Genomic DNA, 13,494 nt, shown 5'->3' with positions numbered 1-13,494 from the left:
GTTTAGAAAGGCTGGTGTCCCACATTGCATGAAACTCATTGAGGAGTTCATATCTCCGTATATCTCATCTGGCAAACATCTCCAACAATGGTATCTCCGACTTCCGTCTCCATCAGCGACGAACACAGCCGCGTTCCAGTTCACAATGATGAAAACACGTACACTGTCAATCGCGAGGCGTCTGTGACACTTGACTCTACTAAAGCTTTTGAAGGTACGACAATGTCATACTTGCATTGATTGCTCACGTGCTCACTCGTTGCAGGCCCGGAAAAGCTCCTTGAAGTTTGGTTTGCGCCCGATAGGTACCATTTACCTCCTTCCATGGAGCGCGATGGACTTAAATCAGTGCCGCGTGAAATGTGGGAAGACATGCTTCGCCTTGTTCATTGCAAAGTCTTGTCGTTCATCGGAACTGCGGAAATGGACGCTTACCTACTTTCTGAATCGTCCATGTTTGTGTTTCCGCACAAGCTGATCCTCAAAACTTGCGGGACGACGACGTTATTGGCAGGCCTTCCTCGACTGCTTGATATTGCTCGTACACAGACCGGTTATCCCGCAGGAATGGAGCCTTGGAGAGTATTTTACTCGCGCAAAAACTTCATGTTCCCTGATCGGCAGAAGCACCCCCATAGATCGTGGAAAGATGAAGTGAAATATCTTGACGCACATTTCTCGAATGGATCTGCCTACATGGTTGGTCGAATGAACTCCGATCATCACTGGTATCTGTACTCTGCGAAACGCGATGCTACTTCTTCAGTCAAAGCCGATTCTTCGGTTGTTAACAGTGTTATTGCGGACGGAAGATTTGAAGACGAGACCTTGGAGATCATTATGACCGGTCTTGACCAGGAGAAGGCGGCTCAGTTCTACAATGACCGAACTCTTCCGGAGACTGCATCTGACTCTTCCAATTCTTCGGCTTCGTCCGAAGATCTCGATCCGGGACACGTTGGAGGTGCTGAAATCACGAACAAATGTGGCCTAGCCAATTTGTATCCGTTCTCACGCATTGACTCGTTCTCGTTCTCGCCCTGCGGATACTCCGCCAACGGAGTCACTGATGCGACACACAATTATTTTACTGTACATGTCACTCCTGAGCCTGGTTGCTCCTACGCGTCCTTCGAGTCCAACGTACCTTCTTCAGTGGCTGGAATAAACTCCCTCGACGTCGTAAGCTATGTGGTCGGTATTTTTGTCCCGTCCCAGTTCAGTGTTACAATGTTTGAGACTCGCGCCACAAAGAACAGCTTCGTGAACGCATGCACGAAAGGCTTACCTCCGTCGGAGATCCCAGGGTACACGAGAGTCGATCGAATCGTGTACGAGTTGGACGAATATGATTTGGTGTTTTTGGCGTTTGAGAAGACGGAGGCGTGATGTAGTTATCTTGTCCGTTATCGATTCGTCTGCTTAAGTGGTGTTGCATAGGTATATGGCTCTTTTATTATTCTGTTACTTTTCCCTTTACTGAGGTCGGTCGACCAAAGTGATTTTGTGGAGCGCCATTGGAAGGCAATTATCGTAATATCCATAGTGACTTGAACAGTCTACATACTTCAATGAATGTAATTGTAACTCATACCGTGACAATGGCCAGCTTTTCCATTGCCTCTCAAAATGACAGCCTATTCTTGACCAGCCTACATCTATTCCCGTCAAGAAGTGAATGAGATTAACAACTGATTGCATGCCGCCGGCAGTTTTTTCTACCTGAGTTACCCGGTTTGTAAAGTTACCGGTTCCGCCCAAACGGGAAGTGTACGTTTGACGAACCTGCACCCTGCCATTGCCGCAACGTAACGTCCATGCGAAGTCCAGCCGAAAGGGACAACGGCTCAAATCTTCGGATTTAGTTCAGCTTGTATACTCACTGCGTGAGGACAGCGGTCAGACTTATTTGCATCGAAGAGGGGGACAAATGACGACGAACAGCCATCTGGTAAGTTTGTTGGGTTGCGCTCAAGAAGCATCCATCGCGCTATAGCTACATCTCTCGTGCAGATATGCTGACACACTATTTGGGCAGTTTTATACAGAGGACACAGTGTATACAGACAATGCGAATAATATAGGAATAGTTGAGGTATGTCATTTTAAGCTTGACAATGGCGTTAAGCGGATGTAGATACTAATGTGATTAGAAAACCTGGCATGATGTAAGCTTGGCAGCGCATGGCATGGAAGGCGAGCGATACTAATGGAATATGGTTGTGACAGACTGTTAGAGATTACATAAACAACAAATACGATGAAGAAATCCTAGACGGGCCGCCAGAGATTGCCGATCATTATTTCAAATTGGGATTGCCACCTCGCGGATGGGTACGTCGGCAGGTTTCATTCTATCTAATTTTGACGCATCTTATTGAGATAATGTCATAGACAATTGTGGCGGAAACACTCGGTCGGCGTGTTATTCCCGACTCTGCTTTGCGTTTGGTCGACCGTTCATTTTCCGTTGGCGACGTTTGCAAGCGCTCGTCTCTAGATGCCCAATCTGGCACAGTAGTTGATGTATCAATGACGGTCTCGTTACAGCACACGCTCACGAATAAAGTTATACATGGTGTCCCCGGTAACGAAGTTCAGCTATATCTATTTCCAGAGCAGGGCCAGTTTGTTAGCGACAGTCCATATAGGGTTGGCGAAATTGTAGCAACGGCGTATAGGGCTGCAGTCCAGCTACGTAATGGCGGTATCGTTTGGGTCGATGATGCTCATGACCTGCATGTGGTAGTGCCCGATACCGCGTCTCGAGTAGCTCCTGTCGGAGGTATTGCCCCAGCACTGATTTCCGAGACGACGGAAGTGGTGTTTCCTCATCAGACTGTCTCCACGGATCGCGAAAACATTAGAAGAGGGCAGTGGATATATGGCGCATTTGATCTTCACATCCCACCTCTTGGCACCGTTCTTCGATCTGAAGTGCAAGGCATCAGTGTGAGGTGGTTACCAGATGGGACGGAAGACTATTTCGAGACCGAAGACGAGGAGTTCGTGAATTTAAAAGTATTTTCAGACAAGATGGATGGTGCGAACTGGACAGTTGGCGATCGAGTTATATTCAAAGATGGTGTTGCCGCATATACTAAGTACGACATGACTAAACTTGGTCGGGAGCGGTATGGTGGATTTGATGTCAACACACTTGTAGTGACTGCGACGCATACGAAACTTAAGGTACTCTGGCAGGACCTTACAACGAGTATTGAAGATGCGGTTGATCTTGTACCGTACCTTCTAGTTGACGATCATGATATCTGGCCGGGTGAATATGTGGGCCGGAAAGATATGACCAAAAAAACGGCGGATGCGTACGACATCGACCTCGATTACACTCAAATAGGTGTCGCACAGCAAGTCGATGCCAAAGAGCGGACGGCCAAAGTGCGGTGGTTCAAGGATACGGATAATCTTACTCAGGAAAATATCTCGGACAAAATTGAGGATGTCAGCTTCTATGAGCTTGTCCCGCATCCACTTATAAGTTACGGTCTTGGCGACTTTGTGTATTTACCACATGCTCCGTACTTCTCTAGTGATAGGAATACTCAAATGGCGGCGCATGAGCAGGATTCTGGCGGAATCATGTCCTCTCTTGCTCGTGCAATTTTGCAACAAGGCAACCATCAGCTTACGCAGCTCGCGCGGTCGTTCCTGCCACTACGGTCGGGGCATGGGACACCTGCATCTCCTCTCAGCGGCAACACCAGTGCCATGGCCTCGTCCGAGAATTTACCTTTAACTTGCGACTGGTATGGACAAATCGCGTGTTTGAATCTTGATGGTTCCGTCGTTGTCCGGTTAGGATTCTCTGACCCAGTTAACGAGGTGAACCTTCCCGCGAACCTGCTTATAGGGGCGCCTGAAGAAGATGATGATGACGAGGAAAACGACGACGACTATGAATATGAGGAGGATCAAGGGTTGGAGGATTCTGACGATAGCATGGATGACGACTACGACGATAACGAAGATATTTTGGCAGCGGACAATGGTCAATCGTTGAGGAGATTAATGGTACCGGATAATCGGACGTTACGACAAAGCAATGAAGATGATGACGATTCTTCTTGGGTGGATGAAGACGAATCAGAAAGTACCGATGCTGGAGTGGAGAACGACGCAGATGAGGAGCAACCTGTGGACGAGTCCAAAACGGACGGCGGACCAGATACTGAGGTGAAGACAATTGTGGTAGCAGAGACTACTGCACCTGCGACTGATCCGATTCCGCCGCCGTATGTTCGCCAGGTGTCTTCACTGTCAGAGCAGACAATTTCGCCAGATCCAGCACAATTCCTTATTCTAGACAGCGATCCTGACGAAAGTCATCATTTTTCAAACCACTCGCCTTCAAAGCTGAACCACCGCCGTCTTGCCCGTGAGCGGAAGATTCTTAGCAGTTCACTCCCGGAAGGTATTTATGTACGATCGTACACCAATCGACTAGATCTCTTCCGTGCTCTGATAATGGGTCCGCGTGGTACGCCATACGAAATGGCGCCCTTCATGTTCGACATCCACATTACTTCGAATTTTCCTTCGGAACCTCCAGACTGCTTCTTTCACTCATGGAATACCAACGGTGTTGGCAGAGTGAATCCCAATCTCTATGAAGACGGGAATATTTGCCTGTCACTATTGGGCACGTGGCCAGGTGAACAGACATCTGAGAAATGGAATCCGCAGACGAGCTCAATATTACAGTTGCTTGTCAGTTTACAATCGCTGGTATTGAATAGCACGCCATATTATAATGAGGCCGGATATGATGCTGTTCAGGGAACAGGAACAGCTGTTGTCAACGCAGAATTGTATTCCGAGCGGGCGTTCGTACTGGCCAGAGGATTTGTATTGTTTGCAGTACAGAACCATATCCCAGAGTTCGACGGCGTGTTTAAGTTCCTATATATTGAGAAAGGGTATCTTAAGGACGTGGTAGAATGGGAACGTGAAGTTATTGCCAATTCTGAAGGTGATACATCGTCGCCTTCAATCGATGCGTCAACTGGACGAATCATGAAAGTATCGAAAGGAGCGAATATACTGTTACTACAGAACTATAATCGGTTGCGCCGCATTTTGGATGAAGAGGTCAAGTAATGCGTTTAACCATCGTTTCAAACGGCGCTAGGGTTACAGGAGTTTGTTTTGGACTTTGCATGATCTGTGATTGCTTATGTAGATATGGTAATGGGCGTGGAACGAATTGACTGTATGAGTGCAGCGAGGGCTTTCTTGTATAATATGATGACACCGACGTAACGATAGAGTAATGCAAGTAATAGAATCATGCCAAATCTACCAGGTCAACCCTAGCGCACAATAGTGCAAAAAGATACACGCTTCGCAGATGCATATATTGTGGTAGAATTCCACAATATACTATGTCGATTCATCGACATATGGATTTGACCCTACCGAAAGAGAGACAGAGCGTTGATGCATACGTGACCGAATATCACGCCATATCTCCTCTAATATTTCCCGCTTTGGCAGTAAATTCTATCTAATTAATGTCATTGAGTGAGAAGCAAGGTGTTAGACGAGGACTTACTGGGAATACGACCAATAATCGGCTACGGCCCTTGACCACTACAGCCAAAAAATAGATCACGCTAAACCCTGTGAACCCTTCATGCAGGACAACGTCTTGTATTAATTCCAACGGAATAAACTGCGAAGTCCGGGATAATCTCGTTGTGCCTGTCGACGATACTTGGATTCCAAAGTCGTGCATTACCAACATTGATTCTTCCGTATATTCCCTCGGAAGAAAAGAAACTCCCAAGAGCAATGCCGCAAAAATAAGAGCAATATCAAGTGAGATACTAAATATGCTACTAGGCGTGGATACTGAAACTTTACGGTCGATGCTGATTGTAAATTGTGTCCATGGCAGCGGCAATGTTGTCGACAGCGGGATCGCCCTGTGCAGCAGTACGAAAAGGAAAACGAGAACACATAATCCTCTGAACCCAATTCGAAGGGACGATTGAAATGTGCGACGCGTCGGTTTATTTGAAATCGCATATTTAACTGCAGTTGCGGTCGGTGTCGTGCGTCGTACTGTAAGACCGGTGGAAGTAACAATAGTCGCCGTAGCTGGCGACATTATTCGTGAAAATTGGACGTGTTATCCGTTGCCGTAGTCGGAAGTTGGTATCATATGTACGTACGCGATTCTTCGTGTAAGCCACTGCAGCAACATATGGCGTGCAGCTGACAATTTACATGCATACCTTCGTGGCATGTCATACATACATCTCACCTACTCATCGGCCGCAAGTAACTCTGTTTCCGTAAACCTTCGGCGGCAGTTAACGTTCGTACCTAACTGTAGAAGGTTGACTTACAGTCATACAACCATGGCATGTCATCGATGAGCTTCTCACGCTTTATAGCCATAACTGAGAGTTGAAAATATCGCTTATGCGCAAACTGAGGATGGATTGTAGGTTAACTAATCATTTTTTTTTGATTGAAATGCTTGCTAAAAAGTTTCTTTTTCTTAATATTCGAATTTTTTTTGTTTATAAGCCAGCGTATTTTACAAGCTATTTTACATGAATGTACTGGCGAAGAAAAACGGGACAAAAAGTTAGTTAACAATATTTTTTTTTAGAAAGTGCTCTTCTAGTAACTAAGTTATTGACATGTATATATATATACGCCAAGCCCGAAAACCAACGAAACAACGAGCGACAATAGCACCCCACGGGCCGGAAAAACGAATGAATATGAACATAAGAGTATACCGAAGGGCCCAAACCAAGAGCCGATCTCTAAGTACATGAAAGAACAATAAAACCACGCAAGGAAAAAAAAGGTGTGTCATTTTCAGGGTTAGGTTTATTGCCAAAAGTTGAAAAGCTAGAACTTGGAGTAAGTTTTTTAACTTAATCGGCAATAGTTTAGTGGCTAGAATTTCCGCCTGTCAGGTAAATTGTTTATCAGCGCGCGGGGGACCGGGGTTCAATTCCCCGTTGCCGAGATTAATTTTTGTATTCGATGAAAAAGTCGTTCTTGCTAAAATAAAAGCCCTTGAGTTGTACTTTTTAATCGATCGAGTTTAGTCAAGCTTGATGTAACAATAACGTAAATTATTACACTCATGTTGCAACAAATTTGTCGATAAAGTCCAGCTATATTCCATCAAATGCGCGCAAGTTCCTCTTTAACAAGTCCTGTCTAAAACCCATCATGAAGATGACTATATAAACCTTCCAATTCCATATAAAACGCCAAGCCTGAACCTATTAAGCCTGCCCCCTATAACTACGATCACCGGACGAAGGCTAATGACAGCCTTAGTAAGAAATAGAATAGACACCCACGCCTCCGGTTAGTTGATTACCAACAGCGTTAGTAGTGCCCATATCACCAAAACCGAGGTATGGCATGCCGACGAATAAATAAGCCATCTGGCCATTACCTCCACTAACTGAGTTTGTTGTCGCGACAGCAGCGATTGATTTGCCGAACCATGATTCAACTTGTCTGTTCATAGGGCTACCTTGGACCATAGATCTTACACGAATAACGGGTACTGCCTGTTGGTCCAACTCATCGGCACGGCCGAGGGTCTCATGGTTAAGCATGGTGAAAAGTAAATCCTGGATATCAATTCTCCACACTGCCCCCACGCCGCTTTCTGCAAACGGAGAAGATATAAATACTGTGTTGCTCTCTCTCGGCGCCGTAGTTGAATTTGAACTGGCACGATGAAACTTAGTACCAGTATATCCGAATTTCCCAAATCGCGCACTGTCCGTGTCTGCGACAATATATGCCAGTAATTTTGGCGTCACCATCGTAGCCCCGCTTCGCTTTCGGACAAGATAGAGGTAGCATACACCAGACTGCCAAGTATCCGCAGCTGTTCGCTCTTGATTCATACCATCATCTGCACTCTCATTCTGCTGGTCTTGTCCTCGCTTCGAGTTCCAGTCCAAGAGAGATTCATTTGGAGAACCTATTAAAACCCATTCACCCAAATCCTTGATGCGTCCGGTGAGTAGCACGCCCCCGCCAAAGCCAGTACTCGAAGGCGACTTTGCGAGCGTTGCAAGTAAGGCAAACAACGGCTCTCCAGATACGGCATCAAAAGCATACACTGCCCCAGATCCAGCGGCTCCAATATATGCAATTTCATTGGCCTCAGTATCCATTTCATCCGGCCGCTCGCTGAACTCGATACGGGAGCCGAATAGCTCAAAATCAGCGCTTGCTTGCACCGACTGACCGTGGACTGGTCTGATGAGGCGCGACAGGCGGACGAGATCCATAGCGACTGAAGGGAGGCCTTGAGTAATCGCCGTCTCAATTTCTTTACCGGATAGAACCATAATTTCGCCTTGTTCTCGTGTCGATGACGACAGATCACTATGAGGAGCAGATACAACCAAATCTGGATAACCGTCGCGGTCAATATCCTGCACGTGAAGGTCCGTCCCAAACAGCTTTCGTCCCTTGGCACCATACATCGTTGTTGTCCCTTCTGACGGAGGAAGGACGGTCATGAGATGCGATGCGCCGACGAAAATATCAATCGTTGAAGTTCCCGGAGACGTGACTGCGAGTAAAGTCGAATTAAGGAGTGTGATAGCAGATATTGAAGCACCAAACTGACGAGGTAGAGTGAAATTGACAGGCGCAGGTCTTGCAGTATAAACGCCATCAAGAGGGGGCAGAGGCAGTCTGTATTCGGAAGCACGAAAATCAAGCTCGCTAGCACCGGTGGAGGTCATGAACATTGAATCTAGATCCGACAGGGGTATGACGTAGACGGCGCCATCACGCGAACCTGTCTCCGTTGTCGTCTCAAACGGCGCACCTATTGCCACACAAGGACCGACGGATTCGCCCCGGAAGCTTCCTATGGCAAACGATGAGCCAAAAAGTGACTCAGTTATACCAGTCGTGAGAATGATTGGTCGTGAATGCTGCATCACGGTCTGCGCTTGCAGCGCAAAATAGTCTGCAATAGGTTGTTCAGGAGCGATAAGTGGCGGAAAGTCGATATGCGTCGTAGCCCCATCAGCAGACACCGTTGTTGTCAACGTCGGCAGTATATTCTCAATGTAAGGTTCAAGAGCTTCTTCTACTGACACATAACCCGGATTGTCCTCTACGTAGTGTCGCGTGCCTGGCGCTCTACCAGAAAACACAGGACATAATTCCCACGCATCGAGTGGGGTTCCGTTGTCGAGCCATGACTCGAAATTGTTTAGGCACTTAACTATTGAAGACGTAACTTCTTGAATTCCACCTAAAAAATAATCCTCGAGACTGTCGACAAGTAATGCTGATTTCTTCGCATATGAATCGTACATCGAGTGTGCAATATTAATTTCGGCACCAAGTGCAGCAACTCCTCGCGCCATGCAATATTCGAGAGCAGCGCGACTTATACCTATGCCCATGCTGGAATATATTTCAAGAATATCTTTTGACGGAATAGACCACCGTTGTGTTAACCACTCCAAATTCGGAGACGTCCGAAGTAAGCGTTCCATCATTATGATATCACCACCTGTATCAAGCGTGCTGTGTGCAGTTGTGTAGTCCCCGTTGAATTCACGTATAGCCATCGCCATAAGTAGTCCCTGGTCGACACCGAGTGAGTGCCAGCTGACATCAGCAATTTGGTGGGTTAGGACACCGAACAAGAATGTTCGCAGGCCAATACCTGCCTGATCCTTCCCAGAGTCATACGTTTTGCGATAATACTGTGCGGCTGCTTTCAGAAACGGGGGCCAGTGTGCTACTTCTGCGGAGGCTGACTGGCTCATACAACTATAGAAGGCGTCTGGAAAGAAAGCACCAGGAATTGCGAAAGAAGAATGCGTACTCGCATCTGGCGTGAGATTCCCGCGTATTCTTGACAAGATCTGAACATGGACGCTGAGAACAGAGTTAGCTGTGGTGTCGACAACAATACCGAGAGCCAAGTTTGCGTAAGATAGTGCTCACCCGATACCGCAACTGTCCACATGGTGGAACAGATCCAAGCCCAGAATCACCAAAAACACGCGTACTAATCGCATATTGCAAGCTTACACACTCATGAATGGCAATGAGATCAACGGGCAAAGGACTGCTGATGATCACTCAAGAACAGCGGGGACAGTCCAGATAAAATGTGAAGTTCCTAACTGCGTAATGCAGCCAGAGAGAATATTTGTAGTCGCAGCAGCAGGATAATGCTGCTCAGTTGACGTGGGATGACCCGAGACTCGAAAGAGCTCACGCTGCGCCCAATTAAGAACATGACTTCGCTGCGCACGCACCAGACAGTCTATTTCGCCTCCGCGCCTCTCATGTACCTTGGATTCGATATGGCCAATCACGATGGCGGAAAAAGAACCAGTTAAAATACGAATTACGCCAGTTAGTATCTCCGTCATCCCGTGCAGCTTAATAGCTCGCAGATAATAGATTTAGAAGTAGGGGGCCCCATTGTCGAAAATAGTTACTGAATGCCATTGGGCTTAGGTACACCGGGACATCTGGATTCGTTTAGAAGCGAGTGCATGAATTAGCCCCTCTCACCGAAATGGCTGTATGATGACGCAGGCGCAATGCAGCTCCGCCGCTCGGTTCCGGCCCGGCGATCCTCGTCGCGAACATTCCGAACACGAACACACAATAGTAATGTAATTAAGCGTACACTAACTATAGTACAGGAACCGGAATGCGTACCTATCGAACGTCTCTATGTGAGCCCATCTCCCACCCTCCCCTATTAACCAACCCAATTTCTACGACCAAATTAAAAGAAACAAACAACACCAAGTAAATGAAGCCCGTCAACCCATCCGCTACTCTTAACATCCTGACAACCTCGATAAACCGGAGCCCCTACCGTTGAACAAATATGCACAATGAAAATCCTCCACAGCATCGTCATTAACTTTACCCTCATCAACGTACGATGATCACGTTTATCATGGCCAAGGAATAAAGGCAAGACAGACACACACACACACACACACACACACCCCGCATCGGTTCTAGGGCAAAATCCATATAATTCTGGCAAAATCAATATAATTCTAATAAGTACTGTAAATTCACCGTTCACTATGCCCATTGATATCTTGGAAATTGTCGTCGGGTTTCGTCGCAAACAGCTTTGCTTATGATCACATATGCAATCTGAAATCCAACCGCTGATTTGCAACATCAGCCGTCGTCGCAGAATAATGAATCTTTTCAAGCTCAGTCATTCGAGCCCACTTCTCGTCTCTTCTCCTGTTCTCTCGCGAAAAGAACCATCTGACGAACAATGCCATGCCAATATTGAAAAATAGAATGCCAATCAATATCGAATTGCCGCGCCTGTAAAATGGTGCATCGTCTGCACGGTACATATTGGCGGATATGATGTTGCCCAGCTGAACACTAACATTGTATATCGCTACCGCAAGAGCGCGTTTGTGCTGATCGTTGCTGTTGGCCGAGATCCATGACATAAGAACGGGCGTATAGTACGGGAATCCAACTATGCATGTAAGGCATAAGACCCGGACCCAACGCTCTGCGTCATCAGGGAGGACTAGCTCGGTGACGAGGAACGGAAACAGCCAGATCATCGCGATTATAGGCATCGGCCACCGGCGGCGGTATTTGTCCGCGAAGTGAGCCGCAGTGACCATTCCGATACAGAGAAGCGTGTTCGCTGGAATGGAGAGAAAATTGGATTCTTGAGTACTGTATCCTAAGTTCCTGAGAATAATCGTGATAAACAAATAGGATGCGACCGAAGGCACGAACCCGAGCATTCCAAGAATGAAAACAGGTGCCAGGTATTTGTCGGTGACCGTGGACCAGATCTCCTTAATGCCGAACTTGGTCATGGTCGCGGACCTATTTCGCTCCAGGGCCTTTGCTTTCGAAGAATCATCCAAGATTACACGAGCGCGCAGAATGGCCTGTTCACGGGCGGTAAACACTGTCGAAATGATAGGCCGTCGGAACGAAGCCATCATGAAATACGTCAAGATACCGATAGCCATTGTCGCAAGTCCTTCGAGGAAGAACAGCCACTGCCAGTTACGCCACCCCCAACGACCGTCAAGCTCGAAAATTGCGGACGCAAGCAACGCGGACACGACATTAGTCATGTGGTTCGTGGTCCATATAGCCGACAACCGGACAGACATCTCATTGGCCTTGTAGAACGATGTTACGTAAAGAACTAAGCCAGGAATGAAGCCACCTTGACACACGCCCAAAAAGGCTCTCGTGACGAGGTAGGTTCTCTTATCGCTAATGAACGTCTGCAAAAATCCGACAGTACCCCACAAAGTCATCATTGTCTGATAACGATTAGCTCACAGTTATGTACCGAGGAGAATATTCAATCACATACAGGGATCCAAATCTCGGGTCCAATAATAGTCGTCACAATCTGAGTAGGAATTTCAAAAAGAAGAAAGCAGGTCACAAATAGCGATTGGCCCAAATTGTAGTCATTTGGCTGCATATCCAGATCAGTGAAGATATCCGTAGTCAGAACATTCACGATGTTCATTCTATTGATCTGTAAGCTGAAGATCATAACGCAAGCCCACGTCAATACGCGAAAGTCAGTCTTCATTCGCACACGTCTCTCTTCGTCCGGCGTCCACGCTGACCTATACAGAGGCATATCAGAAGCGAGCTTCATTTCCGATCATATCCAAATGGAATACATACGGTCCTTCATCCAACAATGCCTGCAGTTCTCCATATGCAGCGTACAGTTTGCTTGAGCCAGCGGCCGCCTCTTCATCAGCTACATGTGACACTGCCTTGATAAGTCCTTCCCGTTCCCTACTATGTATCGACGAGAGAGAGCCATAATCTGTCGCCACTGAGTCAGCTTAACCTTTCCCAAAGATGTCCTTCAAAGTGTACCCAATTCTTCAATCTCGGCCCCAGAAGCAGACGCGAGGGGTTGCTTTTCAGGATCTGCCGTCATATCCAATTGTCGGGCAACGAACTGCTGTTGTCTATAAATACTTGCGCAGCTGAACCGTATATATTCGGGTTATTCAGCTTATCGGCGTAAACGGCGGTTCTCGCCAAATGAATTCAGCCGACAATTTCGGTACGATTTCCGTAGGTATATGTATACTGTGGCTAACTACTAGACGAGCGGATAAATAAGTGCCATTAACAAACCGAAAGAAAATGGAACGGAAACATGGGCCGCTCGTCGCATGTTTACAAGTTGGTGCGTGCACGCGGTTCTGGACTATCCCGCCAATAGGTGGGCGCAGTTCGTCGTATTCGGGTATAATGAGCGCCCTTCCTATATCATGACTGATAAGAGGGGTAAGTGCACTACTAGCGATAAATTCAAGTAATGTCGCAATGATATTCGTTTACAAATAAGGAGCCGTACTCCTAAGTGATCTCTTGCATGAGTTTGACAGTTGGTGATCTGAATATACATTGCATTACTGAAAATGACAATGTGTACCCCTTCCG

The 13,494-nt window shown here is 46.9% G+C and overlaps 5 protein-coding genes and 1 non-coding gene across 6 annotated transcripts; 3 read left to right on the top strand and 3 right to left on the bottom strand.

The window, feature by feature from the left end:
- Positions 1–87: 87 nt before the first annotated feature.
- On the top strand, positions 88–1,389 carry POJ06DRAFT_190774 (S-adenosylmethionine decarboxylase; the record flags this gene model as incomplete). Its single annotated transcript, XM_056184815.1, has 2 exons — positions 88–214; positions 266–1,389. 2 exons carry the CDS (start codon positions 88–90, stop codon positions 1,387–1,389), a joined length of 1,251 nt encoding a protein of 416 aa, XP_056047448.1.
- A 411-nt stretch (positions 1,390–1,800) lies between these two features.
- On the top strand, positions 1,801–5,309 carry POJ06DRAFT_243329 (uncharacterized protein). Its single transcript, XM_056186342.1, has 5 exons — positions 1,801–1,951; positions 2,039–2,095; positions 2,154–2,168; positions 2,230–2,334; positions 2,395–5,309. Exons 1-5 carry the CDS (start codon positions 1,931–1,933, stop codon positions 5,116–5,118), a joined length of 2,922 nt encoding a protein of 973 aa, XP_056047447.1. The 5' UTR covers positions 1,801–1,930; the 3' UTR covers positions 5,119–5,309.
- Positions 5,310–6,615, bottom strand: POJ06DRAFT_243326 (phosphatidylinositol N-acetylglucosaminyltransferase). The gene is made up of 2 exons (XM_056186341.1): positions 5,573–6,615; positions 5,310–5,520 (listed from the first exon to the last, which is right to left on the bottom strand). Exons 1-2 carry the CDS (start codon positions 6,128–6,130, stop codon positions 5,401–5,403), a joined length of 678 nt encoding a protein of 225 aa, XP_056047446.1. The 5' UTR covers positions 6,131–6,615; the 3' UTR covers positions 5,310–5,400.
- Positions 6,616–6,918: 303 nt separating this feature from the next.
- POJ06DRAFT_t6 lies at positions 6,919–7,009 on the top strand. The gene has a single exon. It is a non-coding gene; the product is annotated as a tRNA-Asp (tRNA).
- Positions 7,010–7,057: 48 nt separating this feature from the next.
- Positions 7,058–10,231, bottom strand: POJ06DRAFT_243324 (zinc dependent phospholipase C-domain-containing protein). The gene is made up of 2 exons (XM_056186340.1): positions 9,991–10,231; positions 7,058–9,921 (listed from the first exon to the last, which is right to left on the bottom strand). Exons 1-2 carry the CDS (start codon positions 10,062–10,064, stop codon positions 7,326–7,328), a joined length of 2,670 nt encoding a protein of 889 aa, XP_056047445.1. The 5' UTR covers positions 10,065–10,231; the 3' UTR covers positions 7,058–7,325.
- Positions 10,232–11,162: 931 nt separating this feature from the next.
- Positions 11,163–12,982, bottom strand: POJ06DRAFT_279592 (major facilitator superfamily domain-containing protein; the record flags this gene model as incomplete). The annotated part of the gene is made up of 4 exons (XM_056189827.1): positions 11,163–12,338; positions 12,392–12,656; positions 12,718–12,883; positions 12,919–12,982. 4 exons carry the CDS (start codon positions 12,980–12,982, stop codon positions 11,163–11,165), a joined length of 1,671 nt encoding a protein of 556 aa, XP_056047444.1.
- Positions 12,983–13,494: the final 512 nt, after the last annotated feature.

This window comes from Lipomyces tetrasporus (genome assembly GCF_029532465.1).
Source record: "Lipomyces tetrasporus strain NRRL Y-64009 chromosome Unknown POJ06scaffold_1, whole genome shotgun sequence".
NCBI classification, from domain to species: Eukaryota; Fungi; Ascomycota; class Lipomycetes; order Lipomycetales; family Lipomycetaceae; genus Lipomyces; species Lipomyces tetrasporus.
The sequence above is the reverse complement of the archived record's forward strand: the minus strand, read 5'-3'. Positions and strand labels throughout refer to the sequence as shown.

Coding starts and splice junctions, on each gene's coding strand:
- POJ06DRAFT_243329 (XM_056186342.1), top strand. CDS start 1,931: ATGACGACGAACAGCCATCTG. Junction 1,952..2,038: donor TGACGACGAACAGCCATCTG/GTAAGTTTGTTG, acceptor CTATTTGGGCAG/TTTTATACAGAGGACACAGT. Junction 2,335..2,394: donor GATTGCCACCTCGCGGATGG/GTACGTCGGCAG, acceptor ATAATGTCATAG/ACAATTGTGGCGGAAACACT.
- POJ06DRAFT_243326 (XM_056186341.1), bottom strand. CDS start 6,130: ATGTCGCCAGCTACGGCGACTATTGTTACTTCCACCGGTCTTACAGTA. Junction 5,521..5,572: donor GATTATTGGTCGTATTCCCA/GTAAGTCCTCGT, acceptor TTAATTAGATAG/AATTTACTGCCAAAGCGGGA.
- POJ06DRAFT_243324 (XM_056186340.1), bottom strand. CDS start 10,064: ATGCGATTAGTACGCGTGTTTTTGGTGATTCTGGGCTTGGATCTGTTC. Junction 9,922..9,990: donor GTGGACAGTTGCGGTATCGG/GTGAGCACTATC, acceptor CTCTGTTCTCAG/CGTCCATGTTCAGATCTTGT.